This window comes from Diabrotica undecimpunctata, chromosome 1 (assembly GCF_040954645.1).
Source record: "Diabrotica undecimpunctata isolate CICGRU chromosome 1, icDiaUnde3, whole genome shotgun sequence".
Lineage (NCBI taxonomy): Eukaryota > Metazoa > Arthropoda > Insecta > Coleoptera > Chrysomelidae > Diabrotica > Diabrotica undecimpunctata.
The window spans coordinates 109,812,375-109,825,684 of NC_092803.1; the positions used below are offsets into that span (position 1 = coordinate 109,812,375).

At 29.3% G+C, this 13,310-nt stretch overlaps 1 protein-coding gene across 1 annotated transcript in view; it reads right to left on the bottom strand.

Annotated features, from left to right (window-relative positions):
* LOC140452294 (cytochrome P450 4C1-like) overlaps nucleotides 1–13,310 on the bottom strand; it is a 59,044-nt gene that overhangs the window by 18,386 nt on the left and 27,348 nt on the right. Inside the window, exons 5-7 of the mRNA XM_072546465.1 lie at nucleotides 11,096–11,466; nucleotides 3,478–3,546; nucleotides 1,713–1,884 (exon numbers count right to left, since the gene is read on the bottom strand). Of these exons, the coding sequence (XP_072402566.1) occupies nucleotides 1,713–1,884; nucleotides 3,478–3,546; nucleotides 11,096–11,466 (612 nt within the window). The remainder of the gene's footprint in view (nucleotides 1–1,712; nucleotides 1,885–3,477; nucleotides 3,547–11,095; nucleotides 11,467–13,310) is intronic.

Genomic DNA, 13,310 nt, shown 5'->3' on the forward strand with positions numbered 1-13,310 from the left:
TTGGTATCATTTATTTCGTAAGATGAGAGAGTGGTAAACCTGGCTCAAATTGTCGATGTCGGTTCTTTTGTTTATTGCCGATGAGTTCTTGAGGATCTCACACATTTCAATAAAGGAGCGTTTCTGATGGTTGTTTTGTTTCGCCAGTATTTTGGTGCGACAAAAGCGACATCAGACTTTCCAAACCCTCTTGTGCCCTTGCACAACACGCCATTTCCACTAAACATCACATTGATTTCACAAATACCAAAATACAAATACAGCAAAAAATATAGAAACACAGAACGTTGGAAGATTCCCAATTTAACTAATTTGTTTTAAATTTCACTTTTGAAAACATTGATTGATTAAATCTATTTTTTGATAGATTTAATCAATCAATGTTTTCAAAAGTGAAATTTAAAACAAATTAGTTAAATTGGGAATCTTCCAACGTTCTGTGTTTCTATATTTTTTGCTGTTATATTTATTATATTAATTTTTTGATGTTTCTTTGCAATAACAACATTGTAATGCTACAGATCTTTTAAAGGTAAGATCATTTACTTAATTGTTTTTTCATATTAGATGTATCGCTAATAACACTCTTTTAGATGAACTGATGATGCTTATTGAACAATAGGCGAAACGTCTTCAATAAATAGATAAAGTAGCACAACTCTTGTCTTTTTTATCTCCAAATTGACCGAAAACATCCCATTCACTTACGAGTGCACATTTTTTTATATTAAATTAAACGGTCATATACCTTAAAGATATATATATATATATATATATATATATATATATATATATATATATATATATATATATATATATATATATATATATATATATATATATATATATATATATATATATATATTAAACCTAGAGTAGTAAACAATAAACCTGAAAGGTTGAAAATTTTGATAGCAAATTTATACCTCCGAGTGTTAGTCATGAATATAGTTTATAATAAATATTACTCAATAAAAATAATTCAGTAAACGATAAAAAGTTAATAGGGCCATACCAGGGCCGATATGGAGCTTTTATGATTAAATGTGTAAATCTAAACATAAATTTGTTTTTAAAATGAAACAAATTTTAAGGGTTAAAAAAAATTTTTTAGTGAACTATAAATGGGACGCTGGCCTATAATATTTTTTCTCAATTCTACCTAATTTTTCAATGAATTGATGATCTTGAACAGTTAGTTGTGAATAACTACCCTTATCACGTAACCCATTAAAGCACAAATTATTTTTTTTTTCAAATTTCAAAATTTTACTTATACATAATTATAGGTAATATTGTTCTTAATATGGAAATATTTATGAAATTGTTTTATCTCTTTGCATTTTTGAATTTTGATCCGTCCTATAAATAGATCACTGGGCGTTAGTGTTATCATAATTACAAGTATGAACGAATGAGTTAAAAACAGTTAGCGGTTTTAAGAGGGAAAAGATAAATGGGATGTATCCAGATAATACTTTATAAAAAAATATAGTACTTTACTAACAATGTAAGAAACATGTATTATGAAACATATTGAGCACATAACTAAGTTACCCAACATGCTTTTTATGTCGGATTTGAAATTTCACTACAGACATTGTCAAATCTTAACAGTTAGGCAAAAGAGTAAAAGTTTTAAAATAAGGATTCGTTGAATCAATCATTTTTTAACTATACAAACAAGGTTTTAAAACAATAACTTATATTACCATATTCCATATCTTCTGGTAATCGTCGTCCCAATATAGGTACTGAAGGATACAACCTTAGAGTTTCTTTGATTATTAGGTCTAAATATTTCATATCCTGCAACTGAGATACAGTGGGCTTAGCATCTGTTAAGTTACCAAACATTTCCTTTTGTTCCATAAATGCTTTTTTCTAAAAAAATAATATGATTATTATCTTAGTTGGTAACACATCTACTCGTTAGATTTAAAATAATAATAATGGAAACCTATATATATATATATATATATATATATATATATATATATATATATATATATGTATATATATATATATATATATATATATATATATATATGTATATATATATATATATATATATATATATATATATATATATATATATATATATATATATAGGGTGTCCATAAGCTCTTCTGACAAACGAAGATTGGCGATTCCTCATTACTCAGACAATTTTAAGACAATTTAACCCAATTCACTTAGTCAGAAAATGCTTCCTAAGAAAGCTAGAGCTCGTTGGCGACTTTTAATAAGTTTTTCTTTAATACCTTCAGAAGGCTTCTAGCTAGAAAAATAAAAACTGGTACAATTATATAACCTCCAGAGTTGAATCGATTACATAAATTAACAGTTTGGCGAGGAAAAGCCACCGGCAAAGAGTTACATGAAAGGTTCAGTCTCGAAGCTATTGGACGTTTTAAAAAGAGTCAGGCTAGAAAATATAATCTAGGATTAGAAGACCACAAGAGATCTGAAAAGATCGCAGTGGAATATGTCAAAAGCTAGCTCACTGAATCTATCTATCTAATATACATAACAGGAACCATTTATGATTAATCATATGGGGCAATTTAAAAAATGCACTTCAAATCACTAGTTTAGCAGTGGTTAGTTATTTAGAACACTGCCGACCTTTCTTTATCAAATTCAAAATTATAGCGGCACCTACTTTGTTGATATTTCAAGTTCTTACTAAAATTCACAGAAAACTATGGTATCAGTTTTTGAAATGCAAATTAATTTTTTAATTAATTACCTTCATAGTGTTAAAAATAACCTAGGAGTAAGTGAACTTGTAAAATAAGTGATAAAAAATATTTGTTTTTCATAAAAATGTATCTGTTGAAACTAATTATGTTCTTCTTCTTCAGTGCCTTATCCGGTCCGGATGTTGGCGATCATCAAGGCTATCATGGTTTTGTTGACTGCTCTGCGAAACAGCTCCGCTGAAGTCATCCCAAAACATTGTCGAAGATTTTTCAACCACGAGATACGACGGCGTCCCGATCCACTTCTGCCAAATACTTCTGACAAATACTAATTATGTTATAAGAGTTAAATTGGTCTAATTAATAAAGTATTAACGGTTAGAATATCCACCCTGTATAGGGTCTCACCTGGGCATTGATTATATGGGAGAATATACTGAATAATAAAATTGTTTCTTAAAACCTAACTATAATTTTCATTTTCGCTCCACGAACTTTTCAATCATTTGCAAAACTCCTCAATAATTACACTAATAAAAGAAACATGAGGGACGGTATCCTCGTAACGACATATTATCAGTGTATGCTTTTTTATGTAATATCAGCCTAAAAATACTTACCTTTAAATCAACAGTCAAATACTTAAGTATTTAAATGAAGTATAAAGTATAGAACGTGGTTTCTGTTATTGTCAAATATATTGTTAATACATAAATTTACTGTATATCTTTTACCCTATAAAAATAAATATAAATAGTTTGTTCGTTCTTACCTGAACTTCGGGATGGGTGGCCAAAGAAAACATTGCAAAACTTATGGCAGACGAGGTTGTATCGTGGCCCTATACATAAAAAAATATTTATTCTATAGTTTTATTCATCAACTTGTTATACCCTATTAACCTTTAACCGCTACTTAGCGGTATTGTTAACCGGCGTTGTTAAATTTCCTAACACAATTCTCAAATACGGAGCTTTTCAATCTTGAACGTTTTAGTATTCTCCATTTTATGCTGATTCATTAGCGCAGTTGCAATATTCATTAGTAAAGGACGTTTGAGATAGAAGTGATTTTTTGCAGTTACAGTGTCACGTAAGTGTTACAATACTAACAGAGTGTTTATTTTTTACTTTGTAGAAAACAAGATGTCCCATAAGACCTTATCATCTAGTATGCGTCCGGGTGATTTATATACGCAATAAGGATATATATGTTACAAAATTTATTTTAATTAAATTTTTGATTAGTAACAAGATGGAAGCGAGTTAGAAGAACAAGAGGAAGAAAACGAACAAAGAATTAAGTTTTTTTGCCTTCTTTTAATTTTCACTTTATATAATTATTTTAGGTCAAAGCTGCTACGTTCAATAAATTCTAAAACGAAAAGTCATAACTTGATAAAGTTCTTACCTGGATTACGAGGCCCTTCAAAAGAATTGGGCGCTATTGCAAGCCCTATAGAATTGTGGGATTTGTTATGTAGCGAAGAAAGGATACAGAAACTTATTCGATGGACAAACCGCAAACTTTCACAATAGATCACATGCAATAAGTCAGTTAAAAAAATATAAGTAAGGGGTGCTTACGTCTAGGTTTGGCTTTAAATCATAACCTCATGTTATTTCTCAGATTCAGATATGCCTTTCAATACATTTTGCAGATTTTTAGACATAGTTTCACAGAGTTATTTAATCTTTAGTTTAAACATTTTTGGATAATTCAACGTTGAAAAAAAAAGTTTTTTTTTTATTTTCTGTCACATAGTTATCCAATGAAATAACGCAAATTAAATCTTGTTTAAGTCTTATATTTTCTGAGTTTAAAACAAATTATAGTTGATAAATAGTAACAAATCACAAATATTATAATATGTAAAACTAATTAAAAAAATAAATACTGTGTATGCTAAATGCTAAATGATCTTTAGCTGGAAAATAATTTTCACAAAGTGTTACTTATTCTATTTTTAAAATTACAAATCATAAAACAGTTATAAATTATTTCCTTTATATATGGGAATAATTTAGAAGAAATTCTATCTTTCAGTATTTTATTTAAAAAAAATATTTTTTTTAAAAATGTGGTCGCCAACCTCCGTTAATGGGGACGGCATAGGGAGAAGAGAGAAATATTTTATGTTTTTTTGGCAATCCTATAATATTTACGACAAACATTCTACGATTGGCAATGCCCTTGTTTTTATTATTTCTTCTTATGTTAACTAAGCTCCTTTTTTAAATAGAGATATATTTAAATATATTACTTTTTCCTCTAAAAGATCAAATATATCAAAACCTCTGTCCGCTCAGATAAATTCTCCTTCTTCAATAAGTCTTAAAATTTCGCATTCTACTGTAATTTTTTTATCTGAAATACTATCTCCATAAACATCAGATACATATAGTTTATAATTTCACCCTTTTCAGATCATGCTATTAGTATTTTAAAGGTATTATTTTCATAATATGTAAAATTTGTTGCCTGTTGTACAATAGGGTCATTGCTTCGATCTTTTGGAATTTCGATACGGTCCAGAATAATTTTATACTGGTCTTCTGAAGTTATTGCAATATTCCAAAAGTTAATATGTTTAAGCAAAGTATAAAGATGCTTGGTCCACTTAACAAATATTTTTCGGACAGTTCGAATGTCTACTGCAAAAAAATTGCTTTAATGTAGTTTCAAACAAATTAAGTCTATATTTCATAAGCGTTATTGACACATTTTCCACTGAAAGAGTACTATGAATTGTAATGTATAATTTTTTAAACTTTTTAACAAAAAACGTGAATAATTTTCTTGAAAAACCAGTAAAATGTTTCTTCTGGCAAAAAGTCATAAGAAATTAATTGACTTCTATTCCATGTTTTCACGGTTTGGTTGCAATACATGTTTTTCAACTCTCTGATTTAGTTTCAATAGCAGGTGTCTCTTTTGAACAAAACTTTTTTGTATCAATCTTACTGTTTGTAATAATTCTGTTTTAGTAAAATAAGTTTTGGAAAAAGTGTTTAAACAATTAAAATGTCTTATATAACTTATTAAAACTTAAATTACTCACAAAAAAAAACAACTGGGAAACGAAGTACCACACAATGTAAATTAATGGCAGAATAAAATAAGGTTATGCTTTAATACCAAAACCTGACGCCAGCGCCACCTACATGCATGTGATTTTTTGCGCATAAGGTACAAAAAAAAAGACTATTCAAGAAGGTAGATTCAGTAGAAATTAGTGCTTTTTGGGGTAAATAATCATACTGAAGTTTTTAAAACAGGAAAGGGAAGTATAGGACAATTGCTACTGACGACACTGGACGTGACCTCTTATACGTATATGTTTCCAAGGAGATTTTGAAACTTTACTAGTGACATTAAGATTGAATAACGATATAGACAGGACACAGAATAAAAGAAGATGTAGCAGTAGCCACTCAATAACTTAAGATAAGTAAAATGCCCTTATGTCCAGAATTATTTTTTTTTTTCATTTTTTTACGTTCTATGTGATTTAAAAATTAAATTTAGCGCAATTTTAAGCCGCCATCATCTTCTTTCACCCCCTATCCCAAAAAATATTTTTTTATTTTCATTCATATTTTCATTTTTTTTACGAGTTGCAATCAATTAAAAAAAATTTAAAAATTCATGCGTATAGTTGAGACTTTTACAAAACTTGTGTATTTTTTTTGTGTATTAGTTAAGTGTACATAACCCAAAAATGCATTTTTTTTAAAAGCATATATAACTTTTGTTTGAAGATGGCTGCAGGTCTAGTTTTTTTTTATTTTTTGTTTTTAATCAAAAACATAAATATCTTTAATTTTTGCGTCCCCAATTTATATTTAAAAAATATCTGAAAAAAAAACATTGATCAGGCCTTAAAAAAGCAAGCACAACCATCGTTTATGCAAAAATTAAGGTTTTCAGGTGTTATTTGGAGTTTTTCCTGAATCTACCCAACTTTTTCTACCTTTCTACATATAACATGAGACAGGAGTTTACAGACAATCCAGTAAAATCCCCAAAATTACTTGAAAACCGTGTTTTTCGCATTGTTCTAGAAATTTCTAGCTTCTCTGATTTGGGAAATACATAGTATTATGTTATTTTATAAAATATTTGAAAACATACCGCTTAATGATTCTGTATAAAGGTAAAAACGTTGGGCAAATCTAAATAAAACCCCCCGAATAACGCTTAAAAATCTGGTTTTTCGCATAAGTCATGGTTGTATTTGCTTCTTTTAGGCATAAAAATTTTATTTTTCATACATTTTTTAATATAAATTTAAAACGTATTGAATTAGATATTGTATCGATTTTAAATAATATGATTAACCCAGCAAAAACCCTTAAATAGCTTGAAAAAGCATGTTTTTTGAGGGTTTAAAGAAGTTTGGCCCAATTTTTGAATATCCTAATAACTTTCACTTACTTCAAACTATACATACATAACAATCGATCTATTTAATTCGATCTATGTAAAAGTCTGTACAATGGAAAAAATTCCCAAAACCCCTAAAAATCCAGTTTTTCGGCTTTTTGAAGGAGCACACCTTACATAAAAATTTTGAATAATCGAAAATAAATTTTTCACTAAATACACAAAATAAATGCATTTTTAGGTTATCTTCCCTCAACATCTACAATCTATAAAAATATATCTAAAAAATAGACAAGTTTTGCAGAAGCCTCAAATAGGTGTGTACATTTTTTGAAATTTTAAATTAAAGATTGCAACGCAACGACAAAAAAACAAACAAAAAAAAATGCGAGTTTTATTTTAAAATCGCACAAAACTTAAACTTAAACACAAAAATGAAAAAAAAAAATAATTCTCGGAGTGAGAACATTTTGCCTATCATAACAGGAGATACACTTTATGTTTGTGCCATTACTTTGCATTGACGAAAGCCTTGTAAGTTTTAGAGATCCATGCGGATTCAAGATGTATATGCCGAAAAAACCTGCTAAGTATGGCATAAAAATTGGCTTGTAGATGTCAGAAGAAATTATTTGTACTATGGTTACATTTATTCTTGTAAAGATTAAGGTGGTAAGGGCTTATCATCAGAAGAACAAAATATAACAGCAGTCAATTGGTTTAGTAGTTAGAAAGATGCAATAGAATTCCGACACTGTGTTCTAATACACTAAAAATGAACAAACCGATAATTCCTTTTTACTTCTTACCCAACAGACAGGGAAATCGGTAGTAAATTGTATAACAGATATATTAAAAATATTACTTTACTTTCTTATATACCCAACAAAAATAAGATTGATCCTGAGACTAACAAACCTGAAATAATTACAGACTATAATATGAATTAGGGATGTGTTAATACCTTGTACAAAATTGTGAAAATTATTTCTGTTGTAGAAAAACTTGAATAGACCAATGGCTGTATTTATTCAAATGATAAATATGTATGTTATTAACCATACCTTTTACATCAGCTAACAATTTATACCAATGGATTGTAGTCTTTTTTTTCAAATTTTGAACCTTACTATGAGTAAGTAATACACGCATCAGGGATATTTTAAAACTCTTAATTTAACTAAAAAACCAAAAAGCCTTATGGAAGGTCTGTTGTCAATTGAAGAATTTCAAACCCAAAAACTCAAAGGATGAACGACTGACTGTATAATAACATGCTACTTATATCAACTTTAAATAAAGGAAAATACGTTTTATGTTTGTAAAGAATATACTAAGACTATTTGTTTAGAATATAAAAAAAAATGTGAAACCTGCATAATTATAAAATCGTAAAAAATAAAAATAATGATATTGTTTTTTGCATTTGTTTATGAATATTTGTTTTAAGTTTTAATACCTCGTAAATTTATGTTTTATCTTTAAAAACATAAAATAAAAAAAATTCGTTATTAAACGAAGCTTATTTTTTTTAATATACATGCATGCACCCAAGTGACTTCCAGCGGTGTTTCATACCGACGATAACGTAATAAAGATGGTAAAATCTGCACTCGACTGGATTTTTAGTTGGGGTTGGGCACTTAAAAGTAGATACTTAGAAACCGCTTTAGCTAAATTTTTAGCGCCCTAATTGGTCCCTGGGGTCCCCTATCACAAAAATGTGTTTTTTCTAAAATAATTCATTCGTGATTATCATTTAACTATTTTCAAGTACAAAAATACTCTGAATTTTCTGAGATTTTTTGGATCAAAATTGAGTTCAGTAAAAATATTTGAATTTTTCAAAGAATTTTTAGGTCATGTAGGTAATTTTTGGTAAACTTCTAAATAATTATTTTTAGTGTATTATTTTCTACTCTTTTAAAAACTATTATTTATATAACGACACTATTATTTATTTACTACTATTATGTGCTAGGAAATTCGGTACATTCTTGTATAATGTTTCCAAGTGTGCATTTTAAGTCCCACATGCTTAATGGTGCACCCTCAGAAACATTGGTTCTTGCTACCCATAATAGGTGGTCGCACGCTGAAAAGTTTAAAAAGATTTTTTAAACCATTTCGCAAAACATGTCCCACTCAATCTAAAAACAAGGTGCTGCTAATAATGGGCAATCACGAGAGTCACTTGTCTATTGATATTATAAATTGGACTAAAGAAAACGGCGTAGTCATGTTTACATTTCCTCAGCATATAAGCCACAACTACAGCCCTTAAGCCCGCCACTCACGTTCCAACGCCGCAGTACGATTTTGACGAATGCTACAAAATTGAACGTAATTTATTCGTGAATTTGCACCATTCGACCAAATCGGCGCGATTTGACAAACAATTCAGTCTGCTGCAGACAAACAAGTCAGTCTGCAGCAGTACAACAGAGTTGGTTGGGTCGTAAATTTGATCGTGTATATTGTGACTACGACAAAATCGTACTGCAAAAAAATAATTTGCTGGTAAATTTTGAAAAGGGCTTATAGCCAAAAATTTTTAAGAGATTTTTTTGACATTTATAAAGAACAAGAGTGTCTTTGGAAAATAAAATCGACATCCTATTATCATAAAACTGCTACAAAACAAGCTGTGAATATTTTGGTTGCTAAATTTCAAGAAGTTAAAGCAGATACTAATAAAGAGTTGGTAAAGAAGAAAATTAATAATTTTCTTCTTTTTAACAACAAATCTTTGCACCACCACCTACGTTTTTTGTATTTTTTTCGTTTATACAAAGAGCAAGAGCCGCTAAAAGTATAGTGTTATCTGACATGTTTCTGATTTGAAAAAAAAAACTCATACTGCAAAATCGGTACGTGTGTGTTCCCATCCGATTTTTAACATTATTGTACTGCAATTACATTCGACAAGATCGTACTGCGTCGTTGGAACGTGAGTGGCTTTAGACTTCTCCATTTTTTGGACACTCAAGAAATACTACAGTAAACCTTGCAACGATTGGCTTTTGAATTATCCAGGAACGCTACTGACTATTTATAACGTCGCGAAGTATTTTGGAACTGCTTTTCCTCTGGCGTTTACACCTTCTAACATACAAAATGGTGTTAAAGTGACGGGAACATGGCCATTTAATAATAATATTTTTAGTAACTAACAAGAAATTTTGTAATATAAAAAATACGAGACTAGTTCTGAGCAAGGCATTAATCTAACGTAAAGGTGGGTACACATATGCGAACCAAACTCTTTGCGAACCGTTTGAGAACGCTTATATTCGTATTATTCGTACGGCGGTACGAACACCTTGTGAGCATAGAGATTGCACTAATTATGAAAATTACTGTCAGAAAAGACGTGTTCCAAAGATTACTAAATGTTCCTAAAACCAGATTATTACTCTCTGCGAGAGTGTTATATTATCAGTATATATACAAATAAAGAATATTTATTTATCAAACATGTTTTTAATTTTGTAATTATCACTTTAAATTTTAAATATTATAAAATAAAAAAGTTAAGTTTTTGTATAAACATATTTCGTCCAAACGTAAAAACGTCACTGTCCCATAGTACAAGACATGATTGTACCTTGGGGCAAAACCACAAAATCAGTTCACTTTTTTAATATTCAAAAGGATGTATGAATGTTTATTAACATTACTATGAAGATGTAATATAAGAAAAATCAATACTTTAGGTTAGTTAAAACAGAAAGTTGTGTGTGATTGAAGAAAAGTGTCGTAGGTAGAAGGATATCCCCCATATGCCCTGTTATACCATTTTATTTTTATTTTTACTTCCGTCAATTTTTCTTTCATATATTTTTTGGAAAACTATTGTTATTACCGTATTACATTTATTATTTTAGCTGTTCGCATTTCTTACATATTATGGAGATATGCAACATACTACATTGCAAGTTTCATGAATATTTTATCGATAAAACAATCTTTGTAAAAATAATACATGGCAAAATTTCATTTACCTCAAACATAAACGTATCAACTTCCTCTCTAATGTCGGTTCTCGATAAGGGTTTTCCATCCATTGTATAATCTAACAGCAAATCTAAAAATGCCTGTTTTTTCTTTATACCAATGTTGGTGTTTTCATCAAGTACAATTTCTATTTTTTCCTTTTTTTCAGATATTCTTTTGTCGATAACACTATCGGTGTAGGCGTGAAGGACCCTTAATGCTCTCTTTTCACGGTAATAGTTTAAAGTTAAAGGATACAATGAAGGGTCTAGAGGAGATAAAATTCGATCTATCATTATGTAGCACATCGATTTGGTACTTCTTACATATGGAGATGTTGAATCTGTTTGGGCATTTAACTTTATTCCCATGGCAGCCTCTGGAAAATAAATTTATATTTAGAATTATCATAAAGGATTTTTATGTTTTATAATTAATAAAAGATTATCATATCAACTCATCAAATATTTTTTAGTCCCTTCTTAATTTAGATCTTAAACTTTTTGTTCAGCCAGAAGAACTTCTTAAAACAAAATAAACCAGACAAAATTTTTCCTAGCCAAAACAACTGTGATATTTGATTTAAAATTAATTTATTTAATTACCTATTCTGGATAAATAGAATGAAAAAAATATGTTGTGAAAATTATATAAATTCATTAAACTTCTTCCAAAAAATTTTAGAACTTCAGAAGCGGAAAAATAGTAATTATTCTCATAATCTAATTTGATTTGCCTCTACATAGGCGAGGCAATGAAGCAGCAAAATACCCAAAACGTTCACGCATCAATTTTTTGTAGTTGGATGAATCTTAATGAAACTTGTTGAAGTCGATTCGTGAGAGTGCCAGAAAATTTTTTTATTGAAAGTATTATGTGGAAATGAAAATTAAATTATTGAACAAAAAAAAAATGCATTTTTAAAAGTGAGCCCTTTAGTTGTTGAGTTTTTTTTATTTTCGGGATAGGACATCAGGGGTATAATATCAAAAATAGTTATTTCCACAATTTTTAGAAATTTACATTTTGATGGCAACATTTTCATTTCGGTACAGCCTATTACATAAAGAAACAATTTGGGATTAAATTTAGCTTAGTCCAGAGTTATTTTGAGTAAAAATTGGTTACGTCCACATAAACTTAATATCAAACATTCGAACCAAAACTGTTATGGCCGCTTATATCATTTCTATGTTGTTACGTCGTCAGTTTTTCGCATCTTAAATAAGAATTCCTGGGATTTGAAGTGAATCCTATAATTTTTTATCAAGATGTTTTTTCTGTGCCTGTAGATAAAAACTGTAAAAGGACAGAACTTCTAACAATCGAGAACTTTTTTGAGTAACTAGAACCGCGAACCGTATTCGCATTTAAAATTTATTAAAAAATAAACAATACTGTTTTAAATTCATTAATTCTCAAAACTGTACAAACTATACAAAACTGAATGTTCAGCACCGGCAAAAGAATTTTACTTCAGACATATTTTCAATACCGAATAGAATTTAGGATTTGGCAGTCCTAATACAAATATGTGCTCTACATGTCTGCAACTACTAGAAAAAATAAGAACAGAGAGAGATGAAAAGAAAAAGGATCAGTTCAGAGTAGAAAAAAAAAGTTCATAGCTTGAGGGGAAAAGCTTTCTATTGGCTGCTCAAAACAGAACAAAATGGTGTGAAAAAAATTTCTTATGATTGTCAAAAAAACATGAACTTTCCTTAAATACCAAACCAATCGTGTTAATATAGCAGGCAATTATATCTTTTTAATTTTACCATTATGGAAGGAACTTCAAAGACGCCATTTAATAAAACAACGTTTTTGCACACGTTTGAACAGAGAACACTTTTTTAAAAAATTCCAATACTATAGCATATGCAGTGTATAACCACATAAACAAGACATATTTTACTAATATCACTACCATTAGACTGATATCAGATGGCTGCGGAGTAGAACTTTTATTAAAACAGTAGAACCGGTGTTTCCAGTAACTGGCCACTCCTATCTTTCAGAAGATAGTGTGTTCGGAAACATCGAAAAGGAATTTCGTAAAATAGACACAAGACTGAGTCCAAATCAGTTCATCGATATAATTTCACATCAGGCAACTGTTGTAAAAGTAGGAGAAGATTTCATCGTGTCTGATTTCAAAAAGGAAGCCGAAACAATACTGAAACCCCCCGGATAGTGGAAAGTACAGTTTGCGCAGTGTAAAAG